Source organism: Maniola jurtina, chromosome 4 (assembly GCF_905333055.1).
Source record: "Maniola jurtina chromosome 4, ilManJurt1.1, whole genome shotgun sequence".
Classification (NCBI taxonomy): domain Eukaryota; kingdom Metazoa; phylum Arthropoda; class Insecta; order Lepidoptera; family Nymphalidae; genus Maniola; species Maniola jurtina.
The window spans coordinates 1,937,498-1,956,782 of record NC_060032.1 but is presented as its reverse complement, the minus strand read 5'-3'; the positions used below and the strand labels follow the sequence as shown (position 1 = coordinate 1,956,782).

Genomic DNA, 19,285 nt, shown 5'->3' with positions numbered 1-19,285 from the left:
AATTAAAACTATCTTATGGGAAGTATCGGATACCACGAACCACTAGTATTTAGATATTCAAATCAGCAACTCATAGGCTTTCTATCTCAATGGGAATATGTAACGGGTATTGAATGAAACTGTGCGAGTTGGCGATACCAGTATGCTATGTTAAGGTTCGCTGAGCTTAGGAGTTCGAGTGCATGCGGTGGAAACATTGAATGGTAGGATAGGATACAAATGGTAGATTGGAAGCGGAACATATTTGTGTTGCCTTTCTGGAAGTGGAATGCTATTTCGGGGTTTTAGCGGGATTACATTTCAGCGAGAGATTCGTCGATGCTCCGTTGTGCACGCGAGAATTACGTATCTAAGTATCTAATTATACTTATTATTGCTAATTCATACTTAATGTCTTCAAAATCTAAATATTTATAAGGAAAATCTGACAGACTAATACATCAACGTACACTTCAAACTACTGGACGAATCAGGCTGGATGAATCGGTATGAAGATACTTAGTTATTATGACAAAGGCATCCGCTAAGAAAGGATTTTTGAAAATTCAACCCTAAAGGAGATAAAATAGGAGTTTGAGATTGGTGAGTAAAAGCAAATGAAGTCGCGAGCATAAGCTAGTGTGTTATATGATTCGTTTTGGAAAATAGGCCTCCTTTTAGAATACATAAATTGTTTGAAAGCAATTTTTCCTTTTTGACATGGAACCGCTATTTTCGGTTAAACTGTTGGGGCGTGAAATGGTAGCAGACAGACAGACAGACAGACAGACAGACACACTTTTGCATTTATAATATTAAGTATGGGTATGTCAAACACAGTATGCCCTGTCTTCAGTATGCCCTGGAACAAAAGTGGAAGTGGGCAGGACATATATCAAGGTATAGAGACAAAAGGTGGACTTATATGGCAGGGCCCTACAGGCAAAAGGAGTGTAGGAAGGCAGAGGAAAAAGTGGGAAGACGAAATTATAGGCGTCGCAGGAAGAAAATGGATGGAAACCGCAATCGACAGAGAGGCCTGGAAAAGGATGGGGGAGGCTTTTACCCGCAGGGGGCCGCACGCCAAGATATTTAAAATATTGTAAAAAAATAAAAATGTAATAGGTGCTAATTAGTGTGTGGAAAATAAAGCTCTAATAATAATAATAATAATAATAATAACGTCAAACACATTCAATATTACCACTGAATGCACTTGTGTGTCTGAACTCAGCACACTTGATATCTCAGGCACGCACAATTTCACTCAATACACATTATCGAGATTCGAGGCTACAGCGTTATCGCGGATAGGAAGTTAACGCTTCAGTGGTTTCAACTTCTTTCTATTTTTACCTTAAATAATCAAGTAATCCATACCAATCTTCTATAAACAAGTGTAAATTAAAAATTAATAACATCCCCGACACGTGAAGGTTACAGTAACTAGAAAAGAGCTGATAACTTTCAAACGGCTGAACCGATTTTCTTGGATTATAGCTAAGAACACTCTCGATCAAGCCACCTTTCAAACAAAAAAAAAAAAATACTAAATTAAAATTGGTTCATTAGTTTAGGAGCTACGATGCCACAGACAGATATACAGATATACAGATACACAGATACACACGTCAAACTTATAACACCCCTCTTTTTTGGGTCGGTGGTTAAAAATCACTTGCTTTGATTGTGAAGGAAAAATAGCGAGGAAACATAGGTCTATGGAGGGAATCTTTATGCCTGAGTTTTCCATGATGTTCTCAATGTGAAATCTGCCATATGCCAATCCGAACTTGGCTAGAGTACTGGACTATGGCCAAATCCTTCTGGGAGCTGATCGCTGGCTCACTACTGAGCACGGGAAACTGATGGGGAGCAGAAGTGAACCGGGCGATGGGTTAATGATGATTTGAAGGTTGATAAATAGACTAGTAATATGAATATAAAGAGATATAGATCGCTAGGTACGTACAGTTATAGGAGTTTCAAATACAATAGATTTCTAATTTACGACTAGTGCTGAATTTAATTTGTACGTCATGAATATAGTAAATTGATATCCACTATTTTACCTCTAAATTTGGTAGTCTGCATGTGACATGATACCTACTTAATTCAAGAAAATATTCAACAGTGGATACGTTAACCACTGGATGATGATTATAATTATTTAATAGTCCACTAAAACCCAGCATTCACTAAGGGATAGATGATTAAATTAATGACAGATGACGTGATATTTAATCTTTTCTCGTCATCTATCAATCCATCCATCCATCCATCAGCCTGTATGCGTCCACTGCTGGACATAGGCCTTTCCAAGAGTGCGCCACCAAACACGGTCCTCCGCCTTCCTCATCCACCCGCTCCCCGCCACCTTCTTCAGGTCATCGGTCCAGCGGGCAGGAGGTCTATCTATCAATATTAATGACATAATATTTTACTGAACCATTAGTGTTATTAGGTTACCTACCTACCAGTTACTTAGAAATTGTATGAAAAAGCATTTACTCACAGACCTACTTCTGCTGTCCCGATTTTTTTCTTTTGGTACAATGAAATGATCCTTACATGAAACTGAGTCGATCAACATTAAAAAAAAATTCAGTCAATTTCATTGATTTTTATGGACAACTCACACTTTACCGAAAAATGGAGTATGCCAAAATTGTTTTCACAAAAAGAGCTGAAGTTTCCGCAGACAGTTTCCCTGTATCTCCTATGATTTTGGATTTCCCCATACTGTCCCAGTTAAAAAAAACACTGTATAGGTTAAAAAAAATGATTCGTCTGTTAAACATCTTCGCCCGTCATAGCTTTACCAAGTTAAATAATGAATGGGTCTCAGAATGAGGCAGTAGCAAGACAAATTAGCAAAACCAAACCAATAGATTTTGCTTTATTGAAAAGCATTCCATTGTGATTTATCGGATACTAAATTTTAATACTTGATGTCAATAGACTATTGAAAATATCCGGAGCGGTTAGGTCGCGAGCAGAAATTTTAATCACAGCTTACAATGGCCGCCATTTTGGTACGGTAGTTTTATAAAAAGGATCTTTTATGAGCCCCGCAGATAGATTCCCGGATTCGCGGTCAAATATTAATTCTAGAGAAGTCGAAGAATGAATTCAATTTAAGTAATAACTTTGCCGTTTTGTCGGAAACCCACTGTCGATGCTGAAAGGTAATATTTCAACATTGTCAATAGTTCTAGGATCAATCAGACTATATAAAACCATTTAATGAAGGTTAAAAAAGAAGAAATGGAAAATATTTTCAAATCTTATATCATTCAGCACAACTACAACTCAAAAAATTTCGACTGTGAGATTTTTATAGTTAGGTATATCAAACATTAGTGATAATAATCGGGATCAATTGATTGACGAAGTCTGAGACACGCTAAAGGCCAAATTCGGACCTCCAAAATCGTCACCCATGCAATTACCGACTTGGGTCAACGTTGCTTGACAATCACAATCGATTATTATCATATGTGTTGCTATGCGTTATCACAACTAGGGCACATGCTCGTGGAATTTCAAATCAGCTCCAATCTATTATGAAAAATCTAATTGGTAACCCAGAAAAACACTTTTTTCCTCGGGGGTTAAAAAGAAAAAAGTGGGGTATATCTGAGTATCTGTGTATCTACCTGTGGCATCGTAGCTCCTAAACTAATGAACCGATTTTAATTTAATTTTTTTTGTTTGAAAGGTGGCTTAATCGAGAGTGTTCTTAGCTATAATTCAAGAAAATCGGCTCAGCCGTTTGAAAGTTATCAGCTCTTTTCTAGTTACTGTAACCTTGACTTGTCGGGGGTGTTATAATTTTTTAATTTACACTTGTTTCGAAGAAGACTTAGTCTCCAGGACTAAAAAACAGACTGAAAGACTGGAATCTGTCAAAATATGAATACAAATAAAATCTTTAGTAGCTAAACCCCAATGTAAAAGATACCAAGATTATCCCATTTATTTTGTTAAACCATTACAAAACATACTTTAGACATTTCATTTTCTGTCCACATACTATAAACGTACGAAAATGATACCTCTTTTCCATAATTGGTTGGCTGCAAAAGCACTCCAATAGGAGCACGAAACGAGGTCGCGTAATGTAGATATGACGCCCCACATTTACATGCAGATGAGTTTCGTAGTGTTAGTCATAGTTTACGTTCTCTGCACATATCACTATATTAAACACCGACCGAGAGCGCCGATGGTTTTGACAGAGCGCATAAATTACTACCATATTCAGTCTTATGTATATTGATGTTATTAGTAGTAGTGCTTGCTTATTAATTCAACAATCGGGAGCCGCATTTGCTATGAAATTCATAACATATCCAGGCATACACTGAAGGAACCGTTTGAATATGAAATCAAGCCAAAGATATGAAAAATCAGCGATTAGCTTTTGCTCAGAGTTTCATTCGCGTGGACTGCACAAATTTCAAACCCCTATTTTGCATCCTTAGGGGTTGAATTTTCAAAAATCCTTTCTTTGTAGATGTCTACGTCATAATAGCTAATGCCAAATTTCAGTCCGATCCGTCCTGTAGTTTGAGCTGTGCGTTGATAGTTTAGTCAGTTAGTCACCATTTCCTTTTACTTTTAGAGATAAAAATGTTGATGAAGTTAAGCAGACCTTGGTTAAGCAGTGGGACTATGAAAATCAGAAGAAGAAAAATGTCACGAAGAATTTAGCGAAAATCTAATGAAAAATCTTTCCTACAAAACTTTTGAAAGGCGCTCATTTTAACCTGTGATTAAAATTTTTAGTCCGGAAGCGGCCAAAGTATTCCGGATATTTCCAATAGACTATTGGCACGAGGTATTAAAATTTAGTGGGGATAAAGTCACAATAGAATTCCTTTTACCAAGCTATTCTACTGAAGAATTCATGTTCGGTAATTGTGCTACATGATAAACGTAGAAAATTTTGAAATATGGTTGCATACTGCTTTACAATAGCGTATATAGGTCTACTCTAGTGGTAAATTTATTTGGTTGCAGGTTAGAGTCGAGTCAAAAAGTACAAGTTATTACGTTTTTCTGTCAAGTTTTAATAATAGCCCAGTGTTGTTGTTTTTTAATATAATATAAAATATTTTTTTGTTTAATAATAGCCCAGAAGCCCCAGAAGTTGATTACTTCCCTTGGTCTGAGTATGCACGTATAGCGATCCTGTGTTTAATCTCGCATCGGATTGTCATCTCATCAGTGATAAGACGATGAGAGTGAGGGAATAAAGCTTTTACCTATATTTGCACACACACTTGTGCACTGTAATATCACCTACATAGTTCGCTTGTTTTCGTTAAAAATTGGCCACTGTTGCTGAAATTCGGTCGAGAGAACATCGATATCTGATTGTGTGAAAAACTGGTTTCAAATATTACGTCATTGGATTCCAATTCTGGTACGTTTATTTTAATAAAGTTGGTGGTAATACAAAAATAGTGATAATAAAATGATATCAGGTACAGCTCCACACTATTAGCACCACGTCATCATTATAACTTTTTCCACTTTTTCTTTCTTTTTAACCGACTTCCAAAAAAGGAGGAGGTTCTCAATTCGTCGGAATCTTTTTTTTTTTATGTATGTTCCCCGATTACTCAAAGACCCCTGGACCGATTTAGATTTTTTTTTATCTTTATTGTTACAACTTTCTGATACTAATAAAAAAATAACCATTAACTCATCACCAGCTCACTAATTTGGTATGGTTCTTGTCCCAAAATAAGAAGGGGTTGGCCATAGTCCACCACTTCACACACCTTTGAGAATATTCTGGAGAACTATCAGGCAAGAATAAAAAAGTTATACCACCACACTAGTAGGAAGAAAAATATAGCCTACCATTATTTATAGAAAGGGTTACGACCCTCTACAGTCTACAGTGAAAATGAGGAGAGAGAGAAATTCTGCTAGATTTTTAACCCCCGACCCAAAAAGAGGGGTGTTATAAGTTTGACGTGTGTATCTGTGTATCTGTGTGTCTGTGTATCTGTGTATCTGTGTATCTGTGTATCTGTGTATCTGTGTATCTGTGTATCTGTGTATCTGTGTATCTGTGTATCTGTCTGTGGCACCGTAGCGCCTAAACTAATGAACCGATTTTAATTTAGTTTTTTTTGTTTGAAAGGTGGCTTGATCGAGAGTGTTCTTAGCTATAATCCAAGAAAATCGGTTCAGCCGTTTGAAAGTTATCAGCTCTTTTCTAGTTACTGTAACCTTCACTTGTCGGGGGTGTTATAAATTTTCGATTTACACTTGTAATATGATTTAAATAAAGTTGAAGTAATAAACACAACATAAAATATTCTGACAAGACGAATTGCAAGCAACGGGGTCGCATGCCGTGACATTTTGTAATTTATGAGAGAGAATCGGATCACTGGCTGTATGAATAAAATATTGGAAAAGTTGTATCATTGTTTCGTTGCAACAAGCCAAAAATTGTATTGAAATTTTCTTTTTTTTCCATACGAAATCTGTTGAAGTATTTAAGGTATTGATGACGAATCATGCATGATTAATTAGTTAACCTTTTTTGATGCATTGAAATCAAATAGATTAAATTTCAATATTCAGTGTTGGGTATATTTTATATTATACGAAACAATTTCGAACATAGTTCTATTATTAATTAATGAAGATGAATTAGTAACTAAGCGGATAAAATTTGTAATGGCAGATTTTTTTTGTTATTTAAAGGTTTTTTATTAGGAACAGAAACGCGATAATGAAAAATATTCCAATTCTATTAGTGTAAATTCAATCACATAAAGTTTTCTATGTCAGAGTTGTTAGGATAAACGACGCTCTTGGAAAATATGTAATTTAATTTTATAAATGTCGATTCAAAGAAATAGTTATGATTTATAGCTACACACATTTCAATGGCGTCATTCAGTATTCTAAATCGTACCTATGAATACTCATATTTACTTTATCATAGTATTTCATTTTACTCGTAGCTCGAGAAATGTTAACTTTTACCTTTAAATTCGACATCAATTGATTCACTCAATTCTTGACTTACTCAATTGATTTTAAAATCCCGTCATTTAACAAAAGAGAATGCCAACAAATGGATTTGAATAATATAATGCTAGATTTAAAATAAATTGTTCTTCAAAGGTTATGTCTTATTCATGAACAATTTTACAAGTTAAATCTAAGTCCTTGCAGGAATATTCAAGTTCAGAGTAAAATAATGAAGTTGCCTTCAAACTACGGAAATATAATATAATATATAAATATCGCTCACCCTACTTTGTGAGCGATATTTATATATTATAATATAATATTCCGTAGTTTGAAATCAACTTCTTGAAGTGGATACTGTCAGATCTTTTTCATTTACATTTGACAGGATTTGCAATCCCATTGTTTCTTTCATTCACATAAAATTATTTAACAGGGCTCTCTCCGTCACTCGTTTCATACAATCGTAGTTCCAATTTCATTTGAATATTAAGCAACCAAAGTCCATGAAATTTTGCAGACTAACTAGAAACTAATATCTGTGTCTGTGGTGTTTTAGATTTTTCTAAAAATATGTAGTTTTAAAATTACAGGCGCTCAAAGATTTGTATGAAAATTTTTAAGACTACGTAACTTTGAAACCGAATATTTTAACTGAAGTCTGGAAAACCACAGACATAGATATTAGTTTCTAGAATATGTCTGCAAAATTTCATGGACTTTGGTTGCTTAATATTCAAATGAAATTGAACTACGATTGTATGAAACGAGTGACGGAGAGAGTCCTCTTAAAAGCTAAATATTGCATCTAACTTATTTTATCTATTATAAGCTATTATATTGGTTTGTCTTAGAATTGTGCTAAAAATATGTTTTTAATAGTCATAAAATATAATTAGCTTTCACAGATTGCGTCTCTTCAAATTCACCCCATTCAAATATTAACTTTACCAAAGACAAATCATTCCAGTTCGCTGAATAGAAGCATTTAGTCGAAATATTGAAGATGTAAGATAATGAAGAATAAAATAATAGCCAGCAAAATAAATTGATTTTGCAATACTGTAGTAGTGTTGAACATCAAGATTTTATCGCCAGTATTTACTGAGTTTATCTCGAATGCCGTACTCTTTTGTAAAATTTGTCGTGCATTTTGAATAAAGTAAAACGAGGTTAGCGTATATGCAAATGGAAATTAGAAGTCAGTTCTGTGAAAATTTTCATTTCGTATTCTAGTTGATGTTTTTTGGCCCTGTTGCTAAAATTAACAAACCGTGCTTTTGATAACACTAGAAATCACAACGTATTTAGAGTACTAATTTTTGGTTTATAATTCTTACTTTTCTATGTTATTCTCATTTATAATAATATAATATTATACCGAATCAATAACGAAGTTAGAACGAATTTATATCAACTTTCAGTGATTTATTATATTTTTTAATATTGAAGTGAAAACTTATTTAAGCGCATTGGACGAATTTGGAATGGGTAAAAACTTTAAGCTCACGTCACCAACATGCTAATTAACAGAAGTATCAAATACGCTTTCAGCAGTCGGAGTACGTTGTAAAATCGCCTGATTTTTTCATACCTACTTAAATTTTAATGCCTGTCGGCAGACCACATTGGTATCAATTTTTTTTTAATATCTAGAATATAGGAATATTTTGAAGTATTATACGATAAAAGCATTAAGTAGGTATACAGTTATAATTTCTTACCTTGAACCGGCGTGTAAATATTCATGTACAGACAGTCTTCACTCTGGTTTTTTAGCCTTGGCAATAATCGTCTGAGATATTCCAGCCTTCCCTTCGGCATCCTCTCTAAAACTGTTGTCTCGTTGGAGATGTCTGGTAATCTTTGTGGGCACACTGGACCCATTTGGTCTACCGTTTTCACGTCGTCCCAAGGTGCTGGAGCCCGAGTTGGGGCAAACCTTCGAAAATATTGGAGTTGATCAATCGGAAATTACTTTTTACTTATACTTATATTTACGGAACCCTTATAGGATCACTTTGTTGTCTGTCTGTCCGTCTGTCGTGTCTGTCAAGAAAGAGTAAACAGCTTCTGTTGTGTTAATTTGTATTCTAATGCAAACAATTTAGAATTTAAAAAGCGTGAGTTTGGTGAATAAATAAAGAATGAAAGCTACAATTTTAAGTTTGAACAATGAAATTTTACCTATTTGATCCCGTAGGTGGTGTTGCGTATGGTACTCCTAAATAAGCCTCTACTGGTTTTAAATACTTATGTTGATCCATAGGAAGTATGACACCTTGTAATTTACCGTATCTAGTTCCTATAATTCTGGTCCTTAGCATAGAATTCCTACCACCACTATAACTGTTACCACTTGAATTAACACTTAGCAGCAACACTGAGAGTACTATTAATGTTATCCTCTCCTGACACTCTAATTTACATTTCCGTTTCACTGTGCTCTTCTGCCTCACCTTCAGTAGTTTATCTATTAAATAGTAATACTGCTTTATTGAGTTGCAAATGTGTAATGGCAGTTTGTAGATGGCCATTTTCTTCTTATATCACCTTTGCGGACACATTTCCCTATTGTATCGCTATTCCGGTTGTTATCTTCATCATATTGTCAGTTAAGTCATCTTGTTATAAACTTTGATCTGCTCTTTGGCGTATTTGTTGAAGATATCCATCGTTACACCTGAAACAAGGGAATAGTTCAAATTAGATTCGACCTTAATTAATTTAAATCTGTCGGGAGTTCATTTTGAAACGTCTAAAGTTTCAATATAAACTGAAATCCACTTTTAGTTTAAGCTTAGTCTATCCGAAAAGTTGTCTTACAAGTTAGTGGAGTAATCGAAATTAATTCAGAGTTAATAAAGGATTAAACTTTGGATTTATTTATACAGGACAACTTAAATTGAGTTTGAAGTAAAACTTCATAACTATTTGTTTCAAATAAAGATCAAAAACAAAATATTAACGTAACTTATATTAAGCATATAACCATGACAACAAAACTTAATATGAACGAATAGAAGGAGCCATAATATATGATTTATATAATATATGATTTTCTTTTTTTCTTTTTACTTTGGGACACGAGTGATCGCTATCATTTATATTGCTACTTAGAATATCAAATATGAAAAGATGTCGGCTACCCAAAACAAGTAATAAATAATAATTTAACCTTTGCCGAATATGTTTTAATAACAGACCCACGCCATTGTGAAACAGTGCGATACAAAATAAATAACGATCCTGTACATGATAAAAGAATTTTAGAATTTACATCCGTGCTTTGTTCACTACACTTAGCGAGAGAATTTTAAAGAGAAAGGTTCTGAAAACCGGATACGCCATTCGAGGCTATGCGCTCGTTATTGTAAATTTATTATGATAAAAATGTTTACCTTTTACTGGAAATTGCGATGGCCACAGTTAAAAACTGTAAAATTTCTGTTCATTTATCTAAAGTGTTCGTTTTGCGACACTGTCGTCTTTTTAGGGTTCCGTCCTAAAAAGGAAATAAGAAACACTTATAGGATCATTTCGTTGTCTGTATGTCTGTCTGTCTGTCGAGAAATCTATAGGGTACTTCCCGTTGTCCTAGAATCATAAAATTTGGCAGTCAGATAGGTCTTAAAGAACATGTAAGGGAAAAATCTGAAACCGTGAATTTGTGATTACTTTACACTAACAAATATTTAGTATTTTCAACTTTCAAAGCAAATTGCTATGCCAAGTGGGTTATCAATATAAAAGGGTTTATTCGAACATTCTAAATCGGATTTCTATTTATTTTTACGCAACAGTTTTTGATTTATCGTGCAAAAAGTCGAAAGCATACGACTGTATACGGAACCCTCGGTGCACGAGTCTTACTCGCTCTTGAACGGTTTTTTAATGTATGTCACAAAAATAAACAAAACAAATCAGATAATGCTTTTGAAGAATGAAAATTAACAAGCGTGTTAAAATTTCCAACGTAAGAGAACAAAAAGAGGATTTCAATATAAAAATATCATAGCTGTGTAATTAAAAATGAATCTCATTTTGACTGCCTCCCGTGTATGATTACATGTACGAAACAAAGGAGCCAAGTATTTAAAATGGGTAAAAGATAAATCCTTTTTGTTGTTTTCTGTTTTGCTGAACAGTTATTATTATGCGGTTTTTCTTTAGAGAAGTTGATACATCATTTTTATTTTGAATTCTTCAATAAATATATTGTTTTGGTTGTTAAATGATGTAAGACGGTATTTATTAGTGGAAAGCTTATGATTGACTCCCTTATGGATTCAAGGTGCCCACGCACTCGAACTGAACTGCAGCTGAACTGCGCGTCGCGGCAGCGCCCCGCACGATAATCTCTCCAGCCGCGACGCGCGTACCGCGTAGTGCGCTACGCGGTACGCGCGTCGCGTCAGCTGCAGTTCAGTTCAAGTGCATGGGCACCTTAAAAGCTCGATCAAGCCACCTTTCAAACAAAAAAAACTAAATTAAAATCAGTTCATTAGTTTAGGAGCTACGATGCCACAGACAGATACACAGATACACACGTCAAACTTATAACACCCCTCGTTTTGGGTTGGAAGTTAAAAATAACATTTTAAGCTTAATTTATCTTCAGACATAATTAATCAATTGATGTGACAAATTATGCATTGCTACATATCTAGTGACGTCATTTGCTCGTATCCCTTTTCCTATACAGTAGTAAAAAGTACCTACATCGGAAATTCGTTTCAAATGCGTTTGATTTGATCCCTTTAAATCCTCATCAACGTGACTTCAAAGTAATGGGTTTTATTGATTTATCGAGGACGCCCGCGAGGAATATCGAATGAGCTATTTGTCATATTTCAGAAGTTTCGGGCTACGGGAAGGGATGGGATGGAATATCGATATATCGGGAATCTATCATGATATCGATGTCTGTATCGGTAACAATTATTATCGACTAGCTGCCCCATCCCGACCTCACTCAGGTGAAAATTCTGGTGCATTAAATGAAAAATTTGTTAGTATGAAAGTCTCATGGCTATAGACCTAGTGGTTTAAGTTGCTCCATTTTACGTTAGACAGACAACTTATCCTTTTATAATTATTATTATAGATGTCTAATCAGAAATAAATACGTAAGAGAACCAGAGTGACCATCATAGGTCAATAAGATGCGAAGCTGAAGTGGCAATGGGCAAGGCACTTAGTTTGAAAATCCGACAGGCGTTGGGGGTAACAAAGTGCTAGAATGGCGACCTTGTACCGTTAGGCACAGAATCGAAAGCCCGATTACTAAGTAGACTAATCAAACGAATCGCAGGGAGCCGCTGGATTCAGGCGGCGCAGGACCATGGTGTGCGGAAGTGCTAGAAGAGACCTATACCCAGCTGTGGACGCCTATTAGTTATTCGGGTATCTGGATTCAGGTAACGCAAGATAGTCAACATCAATTTTTTCAATATGATTGCTGTCAATGTGTTTATATCGATACTAGAGCATGCCCGCGACTTCGTCCGCGTAGATTTAGGTTTTTAAAGATTCCGTGGGAACTGTTTGATTTTATGGGATAAAAAGTTGCCTGTGTCAATTACAGGGACGCAAGCTATTTCGGTACCTTTCATACAAATCGGTTAAACGGGTGGGTCTTTAGGAATCCCGTGGGAACTCTTTGATTTTCCGGGATAAAAAATAGCCTATGTCCATCCCCGGGATATAAGCTAACTCAATGCTGAATTTCTTCAGAATCGGTTAAACTGTTGGGCCGTGAAAAGGTAGCAGACAGACAGACAGACAGACAGACACACTTTCGCATTTATAATATTAGTATGGATTAAGTCGAGGAATTGAAACTCATGTTGAATCAATCGATGTCTGTCCATTCGATCATCCCTAGGTCAAGGTTCTGGGAGTGTGTTCTTCTGATTTTCCCCGTCGTTAAATAAACGTTCGCATCGATTCTTCGAGGATGTCACGTTGTTTGAGTAACGTCTCAATAATATACTGAACTTCCGCATATTTTCCTTGAGTGAGTGGCACTCTGAATATCTTCATAGTTTTATATTCTTTTCATGACTTTATATCACAGGGTTCGGTATGTGGTTCATAACGGTTATACCACGATTCAATAAAAAAACTTTTATATTTATATTTTACTGTGTAGTTTAGAAATAACAACAGTTCGTGTGACAATGAATGAGCCAAACATCGATTTTATTAAACTACCTTCATTAGATTCCATTCCTTCTATTCCAAATTTCAGCCAAATCCGTCTCGTAGTTTTTGCGTGAAGGAGTAACAAACATATACACACACACAAACTTTCGGCTTTATAATATTAGTGTGATAAGCGATAAACTACCGCTAAATACGTAAGAGGCACACTATACGCGGCCCATAGGACCTTCCTACCGTGAACTAACAATGAAATCATAATACAATTAGTGAAAAACCTACGTCCAGAAGGTCTAAAGTACCAGGAAAATCGCGTCGCTTACGCGTTTCTCCGAGACCATTCTATCTAAGGAAAACTAAAGTTATTTTATATTTTAAGTTTTATTTATTTTTTAAGTTTTATATTTTACTAGCCGATGCCCGCGACTTCGCCCGCGTGGATTTAGGTTTTTTGAAATCCCGTGGGAACTCTTTGCTTTTCCGGGATAAAAAGTAGCCTATGTGCTAATCCAGGATATTATCTATCTCCATTCCAAATTTCAGCCAAATCCGTCCAGTAGTTTTTGCGTGAAGGAGTAACAAACATACACACACACACACACACACACACACACATACAAACTTTCGCCTTTATAATATTAGTGTGAAGCGTGTTTTGTATTACCTGTATGTTGATCCAATGAATAAATTTAATTCTATACTATTCTATTCTATTCTAAAGTAGACCTTTCCATGTGATATTATAGGCATTACCGCCAACTATCAGAGCTAGTTCCCCAAGACCTAGCTCTGATATATTAAACTGTGTGAAAGATGAGATTTAAATCGAAGTCAGCTTGCGACGGATGATTGGAAATCAATTATGGCCGACGCCGTATTTCCGCAGGCGATGGATCTTATTCAAACGTCAATTTAAATCCCATTTATATATTGAGACAGCTCCGGATGATTTGTCTTTGGTAATTATCCATGACTGGCTGACTATACCCGGCTGAGTTTGTTGTGGGCTCTTCTCAGACTTGGGCGCGTTTGGAACCCTCGTAGCTTTAGTTTTAAGTTAATTATCACCACTATATCGTACACATTTAACAATTTCGACCATCAAAAGGAGTACAATTGTACCTACTTTGAATAAATGAATTGGACTTTGACTATTCGGGGCAAACTGTGGCCAAAGCCCTTCTTTTTCTGGGAGGAGACCAGTGCTCTGTAGTGAGACGGCGATAGGTTGATCATGATGATGATTAATAAAATATTCATGACAAATTGCTTATTAAAAATGAATAAAAAAAAAAAAATATGGCTCTTTATCTACAGGCATAACGTATAATTGCGTAGTTTATGTCTGTCTTAAGAATTGCAATCGATTACATATGAGGCATAGGTATAATATGAGATAGTTATTTCAAAATTACAGACAGACACTTCAATTTTAGTTATATTAGTAACTAGCCGATGCCCGCGACTTCGCCCGCGTGGATTTAGGTTTTTCAAAATCCCGTGGAAACTCTTTGATTTTCCGGGATAAAAAGTAGCCTATGTGCTAATCCAGGATATTATCTGTCTCCATTCCAAATTTCAGTCAAATCCGTCCAGTAGTTTTTGCGTGAAGGAGTAACAAACATACACACACACACACACACATACAAACTTTCGCTTTTATAATATTAGTGTGATATACAAACTGTTAGGTATATAATATGAGCAAAGTGATATAATGTACCTACATAGAAATCAATTTATTAAAGACCATTGTTACAGTATACACGAACAATTACGGGTACGGAATTATTGATAACAGACACTCGAATGTTATTTTAGATATCGTTTAAATATTGAATGCCTATTCAAATTAATCATAGAATTTATGGACAGCTTTTTCGCATGCAGTGCAAAAACAAAATAATAAATTGTGTGATTTATGCATTTCCAATAATTGGGTGATAGCTAAAAACTGACGTTAGGTATAGAATTGTTTTTATCTAGATTTGGAGATGACCTAGTTTTTATAGCGTTATCCTCTTAGAATAGAAAGGACGGCCATCATGCTAGCCAAGAGTGAATTAGCAAACTTCACACACTTTTGAGAAAATTACGAAGAATTCTCAGGCATGCAGGTTTTCTCACGATATTTCTCTTCACTTGTAACAAATATTATGATACCGAAATATTCTCATATTGTGTGAAACAACCTAGCTACAAAACCTCATAATAAATAAATAAATAAACAAATGCTCTTTACATCTTATATGAGCGGACCCTAATAGAGTATTGTAGGAAAGCAGACAACGTGTTAGTAAGGTTACATCCACACTAGCGCATCGCTGGCTTAGTGCAAATGGGATTAGGCTATGATATGCATCCCACAGCTCATAATATTATTTTGCACTGGCACTGGCGACATGCAATTTAATTTGCTCCTAGCAAATATTTATTTCAAAGTTTAGGGGTTATACAACATAATAAGTTATGTGATTTTGTAAAGTGGTGATGATAAAAAAAAGAATACCCGGCTGAGTTTGTTGTGGGCTCTTCTCAGACTTGGGCGCGTTTGGAACCCTCGTAGCTTTAGTTTTAAGTTACGTAATTAATTATCACCACTATATCGTACAAAGTACTTTGAATAAATGATTTTGACTTTGACTTTGACTTTGAATATTATCAATGTACTAGCTGATGCCCGCGACTTCATCCGCGTGGATTTACGTTTTTCTTGATTTTCTACTCAATATTACTACGTAGCAAATGCAGTAGGTATATTAATTACATATTTGGAATAAAAATAAAAGCTTAAGAAAATAAAATAATGTTTAAGATGAATGGAAAATAAAAATACATTTAAAAATGGAGCTCACAATTTTGAAATTAATTTACCTACGTATATTAATTGGTTTTACTTTTGTCTATATTAAAATAGATTTTTAATTACAAATTTTTCGTTGGTTCTTTTTTTGATTCAATTTTATGGAATAACCCAGAACATATTTTTTTATTATAAAAATATCAAGACTACTTAATTATTTAAATCCCCTCAAAATCCTAACAAAATTTTTACCTTTAGGCTTTGTATAAAAGCAAACCTAGTTTTAATAGTTCTTCCAAACTTTAATATGTAAAGGCAAGTCTTAAAACTTTCGCATTTTCTTACCCTGATTAAAAGTCTTCTTCGGGCCATAATAACCATATTGTGCCAACACAGCTGGTTTTTATAATGTTTTTTATCCTATAAAATATTCTTGGTCTAGCTATTTTCGTCTTCCCTTTTCTTAGGCTGACCGCACATCAACTGATATTGCCTAAACAACTAAAATGAATTCGGGGCAGTTATCTGCAGTAATATAAAAAACAAATACGACTATTTTACTTTATCCACGGAAAGAAGGCTCTAAAGAAGAAAGGAAGAAGGTACAGGGCTATGTTACGCTATCCCATAGATAAAAGTAATTAGGAGAGAAAAAAAGAAGAGAAGAGAAGAGAGGGTAAAAGTAGATAGAGAGTAAAATTTCGTTAACAATTTTGAGTTACCAACCAATTCAATTCAAAAATATGCTCATAAACTTTCGAAATTCAATTACCAATAATAATAATTAATTAGAAAATATCTTTTCGTTTGTAATTGGTCAGTACGTCAAAATGGTCAGCACTCATTGGGATTTTTTGCTCTATCATCATTATAGTGTTAGGTAACAGAGAGAGTGGATAGAGTATAGTTCGAGAAATAATCGTTCGAGCGATTGTAGCCAGCCTTACCCAAACAGCTAACTTTGTCCCCGAGCAATACACGGAAAACTTTTTGATGAATATTTTTTACATAGTTCCAGAGTCTTTTGTTTTATGTGTATGTTCAGGATTCTGGGTGATCCTTGTTTTAGTTTGTTCGTGTTTCGCTGAACAGCAATTTTGTTGTACACCCATTTTAGTTCGTAAAGTTTTGATGAACGTTCGACGTCGCTTAACTTTCATTAAATAAGTTTTTCATTACTTCAATTTAAATTTCATGTGAACATAAATGAAATGACTGGTAATACAGTCGTTGCTGTCGTCGTCATTCGTCAACCGATAGACGTCCACTGCTGGATATCAATTCAATCATTGTATCTAATGATGTTTTATCTCTTAGAGTCATTCACACTGATCGCAAGCAGAATTTAATAGTACTAATATATCAGAGAGCACTGTACTTCTTCACCGATGATCTTCACCAAGTACAATTACAATGGAACGAACTCTAACCAAACAAAAAGGTAGGTTTACCCTTTCAAATAAATACCCATTCAAAAACTTCATTTATTTTATTTATTTTATTCACATAACGCTTGTATGTATAGTTTATGTCTTAAAAAATATATTAGGGTTGAGAATTTATCTACTAGGTACATTTTGTTTTACCTATTGACTAACTTTTTCGTCGCGTCTTGTCATCGGGGTAACTTACACGGGTAACTTTTTAATGAATATTTTTTCACTAAATTCTTTCTTTCCCCTATTTTCTTTGCTTTTTCTTTTTCTATGCATATTTTTATCACAACAAAAATGATTTTCTTTTATCGTTCCCAAGATGCTTGCGTCAAAGGGGAGCCACGATCCTCAAAATTGAGGAAGCGACGCAGGAAGAAGAAGAAGATGCTTGTTATTAAATTATACTCACGGGTTTCTATTCAAAACGAATGTTAGAACTTTTTAGGTTTCATATGGGACCCTAAGCTTCCATTGTTCGTGCATCCATCCATCCGTCCGTCTGTCCATCCGTCTGTTCATCCGTCTATCTGTCGGTGTCAACGGGCCGTATCTCATGGACCGTAATGGATAGAGAGTTCAAATTTTTACTATATGTATTGTTATTGTCACTTTATCATCTGTAAAATTATCAAAAAATAATTCAACATGGGTCGCCATGCAAATTAAAATGAAGTGAAAATTGATTATCTTGAGTTGCATGGAATCCTGATTTTCAGGTCTACTGATTTTCATTCCATAGATACTTTCCAACTCAATTAACAACAATTTCTTCAATTTAGTCTGAATGCCTACAACTTTGAAACAAAAAGATTTTCTCTACATTAAATTAAAGTCTTGGAAAACTCAATTTTTTTTGAAATTATTCAGTAAACTACTCTTAGTAGAAATTTAAACAATTTTTGTGGTAATTATTATTCTCATCATCATCATCATGATCAACCCATTGCCGGCTTACTACTGAGTACGGGTCTACTATAATTGGCAGACTTCACACATCTTTATGAATATTATGAAGAACTCTCAGGTTTGAAGGTTTCTTCAGGATGTTTTCCTTCACCGTTAAAGCAAGTGATATTTACTTTCTTAAAATGCACATAACTTGAAAAGTTAGAGATGCATGGCTGGGATCGAACACACGACCTCCCGTATAGTAGGCGGACGTCTTAACCACTACGCTATCCTGGCTTATGTATATTAGTATATAGACTAGTAATTATTCAATTTACCCTGCTTGGTAAGCTGAATCAAATTTCCTCAAGACAGGATATTCATCGTTATATTATGTTCAACTGTAAACGTAATTTGAGTTTCAATGAGGTATCCGCCTCGGTGAAGCTATTATAATAAAGTTAGTATTACATACGCCATGGTAAACTCTCTAACCTTGAAAGTAGAAGCTATAAGGCTTAACAGGGCTCTCTCCTTCACTTACTCCATACAAACGTAGTTCCAATTTCATTTGAATATTAAGCAACCAAAGTCCATGAAATTTTGCAGACCTATTCTAGAAACTAATATCTGTGCCTGTGGTGTTTTAGATTTTCTAAAAATATGTAGTTTTAAAATTACAGTGGCTCAAAGATTTGTATGTGAATTTTTAAGACTGCGTAACTTTGAAACCGAACATTTTAACTGAAATCTGGAAAACTACAGGCATAGATATTAGTTTCTAGAATATGTCTACAAAATCTCATGGACTTTGGTTGCTTAATATTCAAATGAAATTAGAACTACGTTTGTATGGAGCGAGTGACGGAGAGACCCCTCTTAACTCAAATTGAAGACTGTCTAGACTCTAGTGACTAACGCGACGCGAGTAAGTATTTTCAAAAATGCTATCTGTTTCACGCCGCTTCGCTGCCTTCTCCGTATCGTGCGTAAAGGGATTAGGTCATGT

The 19,285-nt window shown here is 34.9% G+C and overlaps 1 protein-coding gene across 1 annotated transcript in view; it reads right to left on the bottom strand.

Moving 5' to 3' along the window:
• LOC123864104 (neuroligin-4, Y-linked-like) overlaps positions 1-19,285 on the bottom strand; it is a 114,489-nt gene that overhangs the window by 38,928 nt on the left and 56,276 nt on the right. Inside the window, exons 2-3 of the mRNA XM_045904311.1 lie at positions 9,172-9,667; positions 8,709-8,926 (exon numbers count right to left, since the gene is read on the bottom strand). Coding sequence (XP_045760267.1) covers positions 8,709-8,926; positions 9,172-9,521 — 568 coding nt within the window. The 5' untranslated portion in view covers positions 9,522-9,667. The remainder of the gene's footprint in view (positions 1-8,708; positions 8,927-9,171; positions 9,668-19,285) is intronic.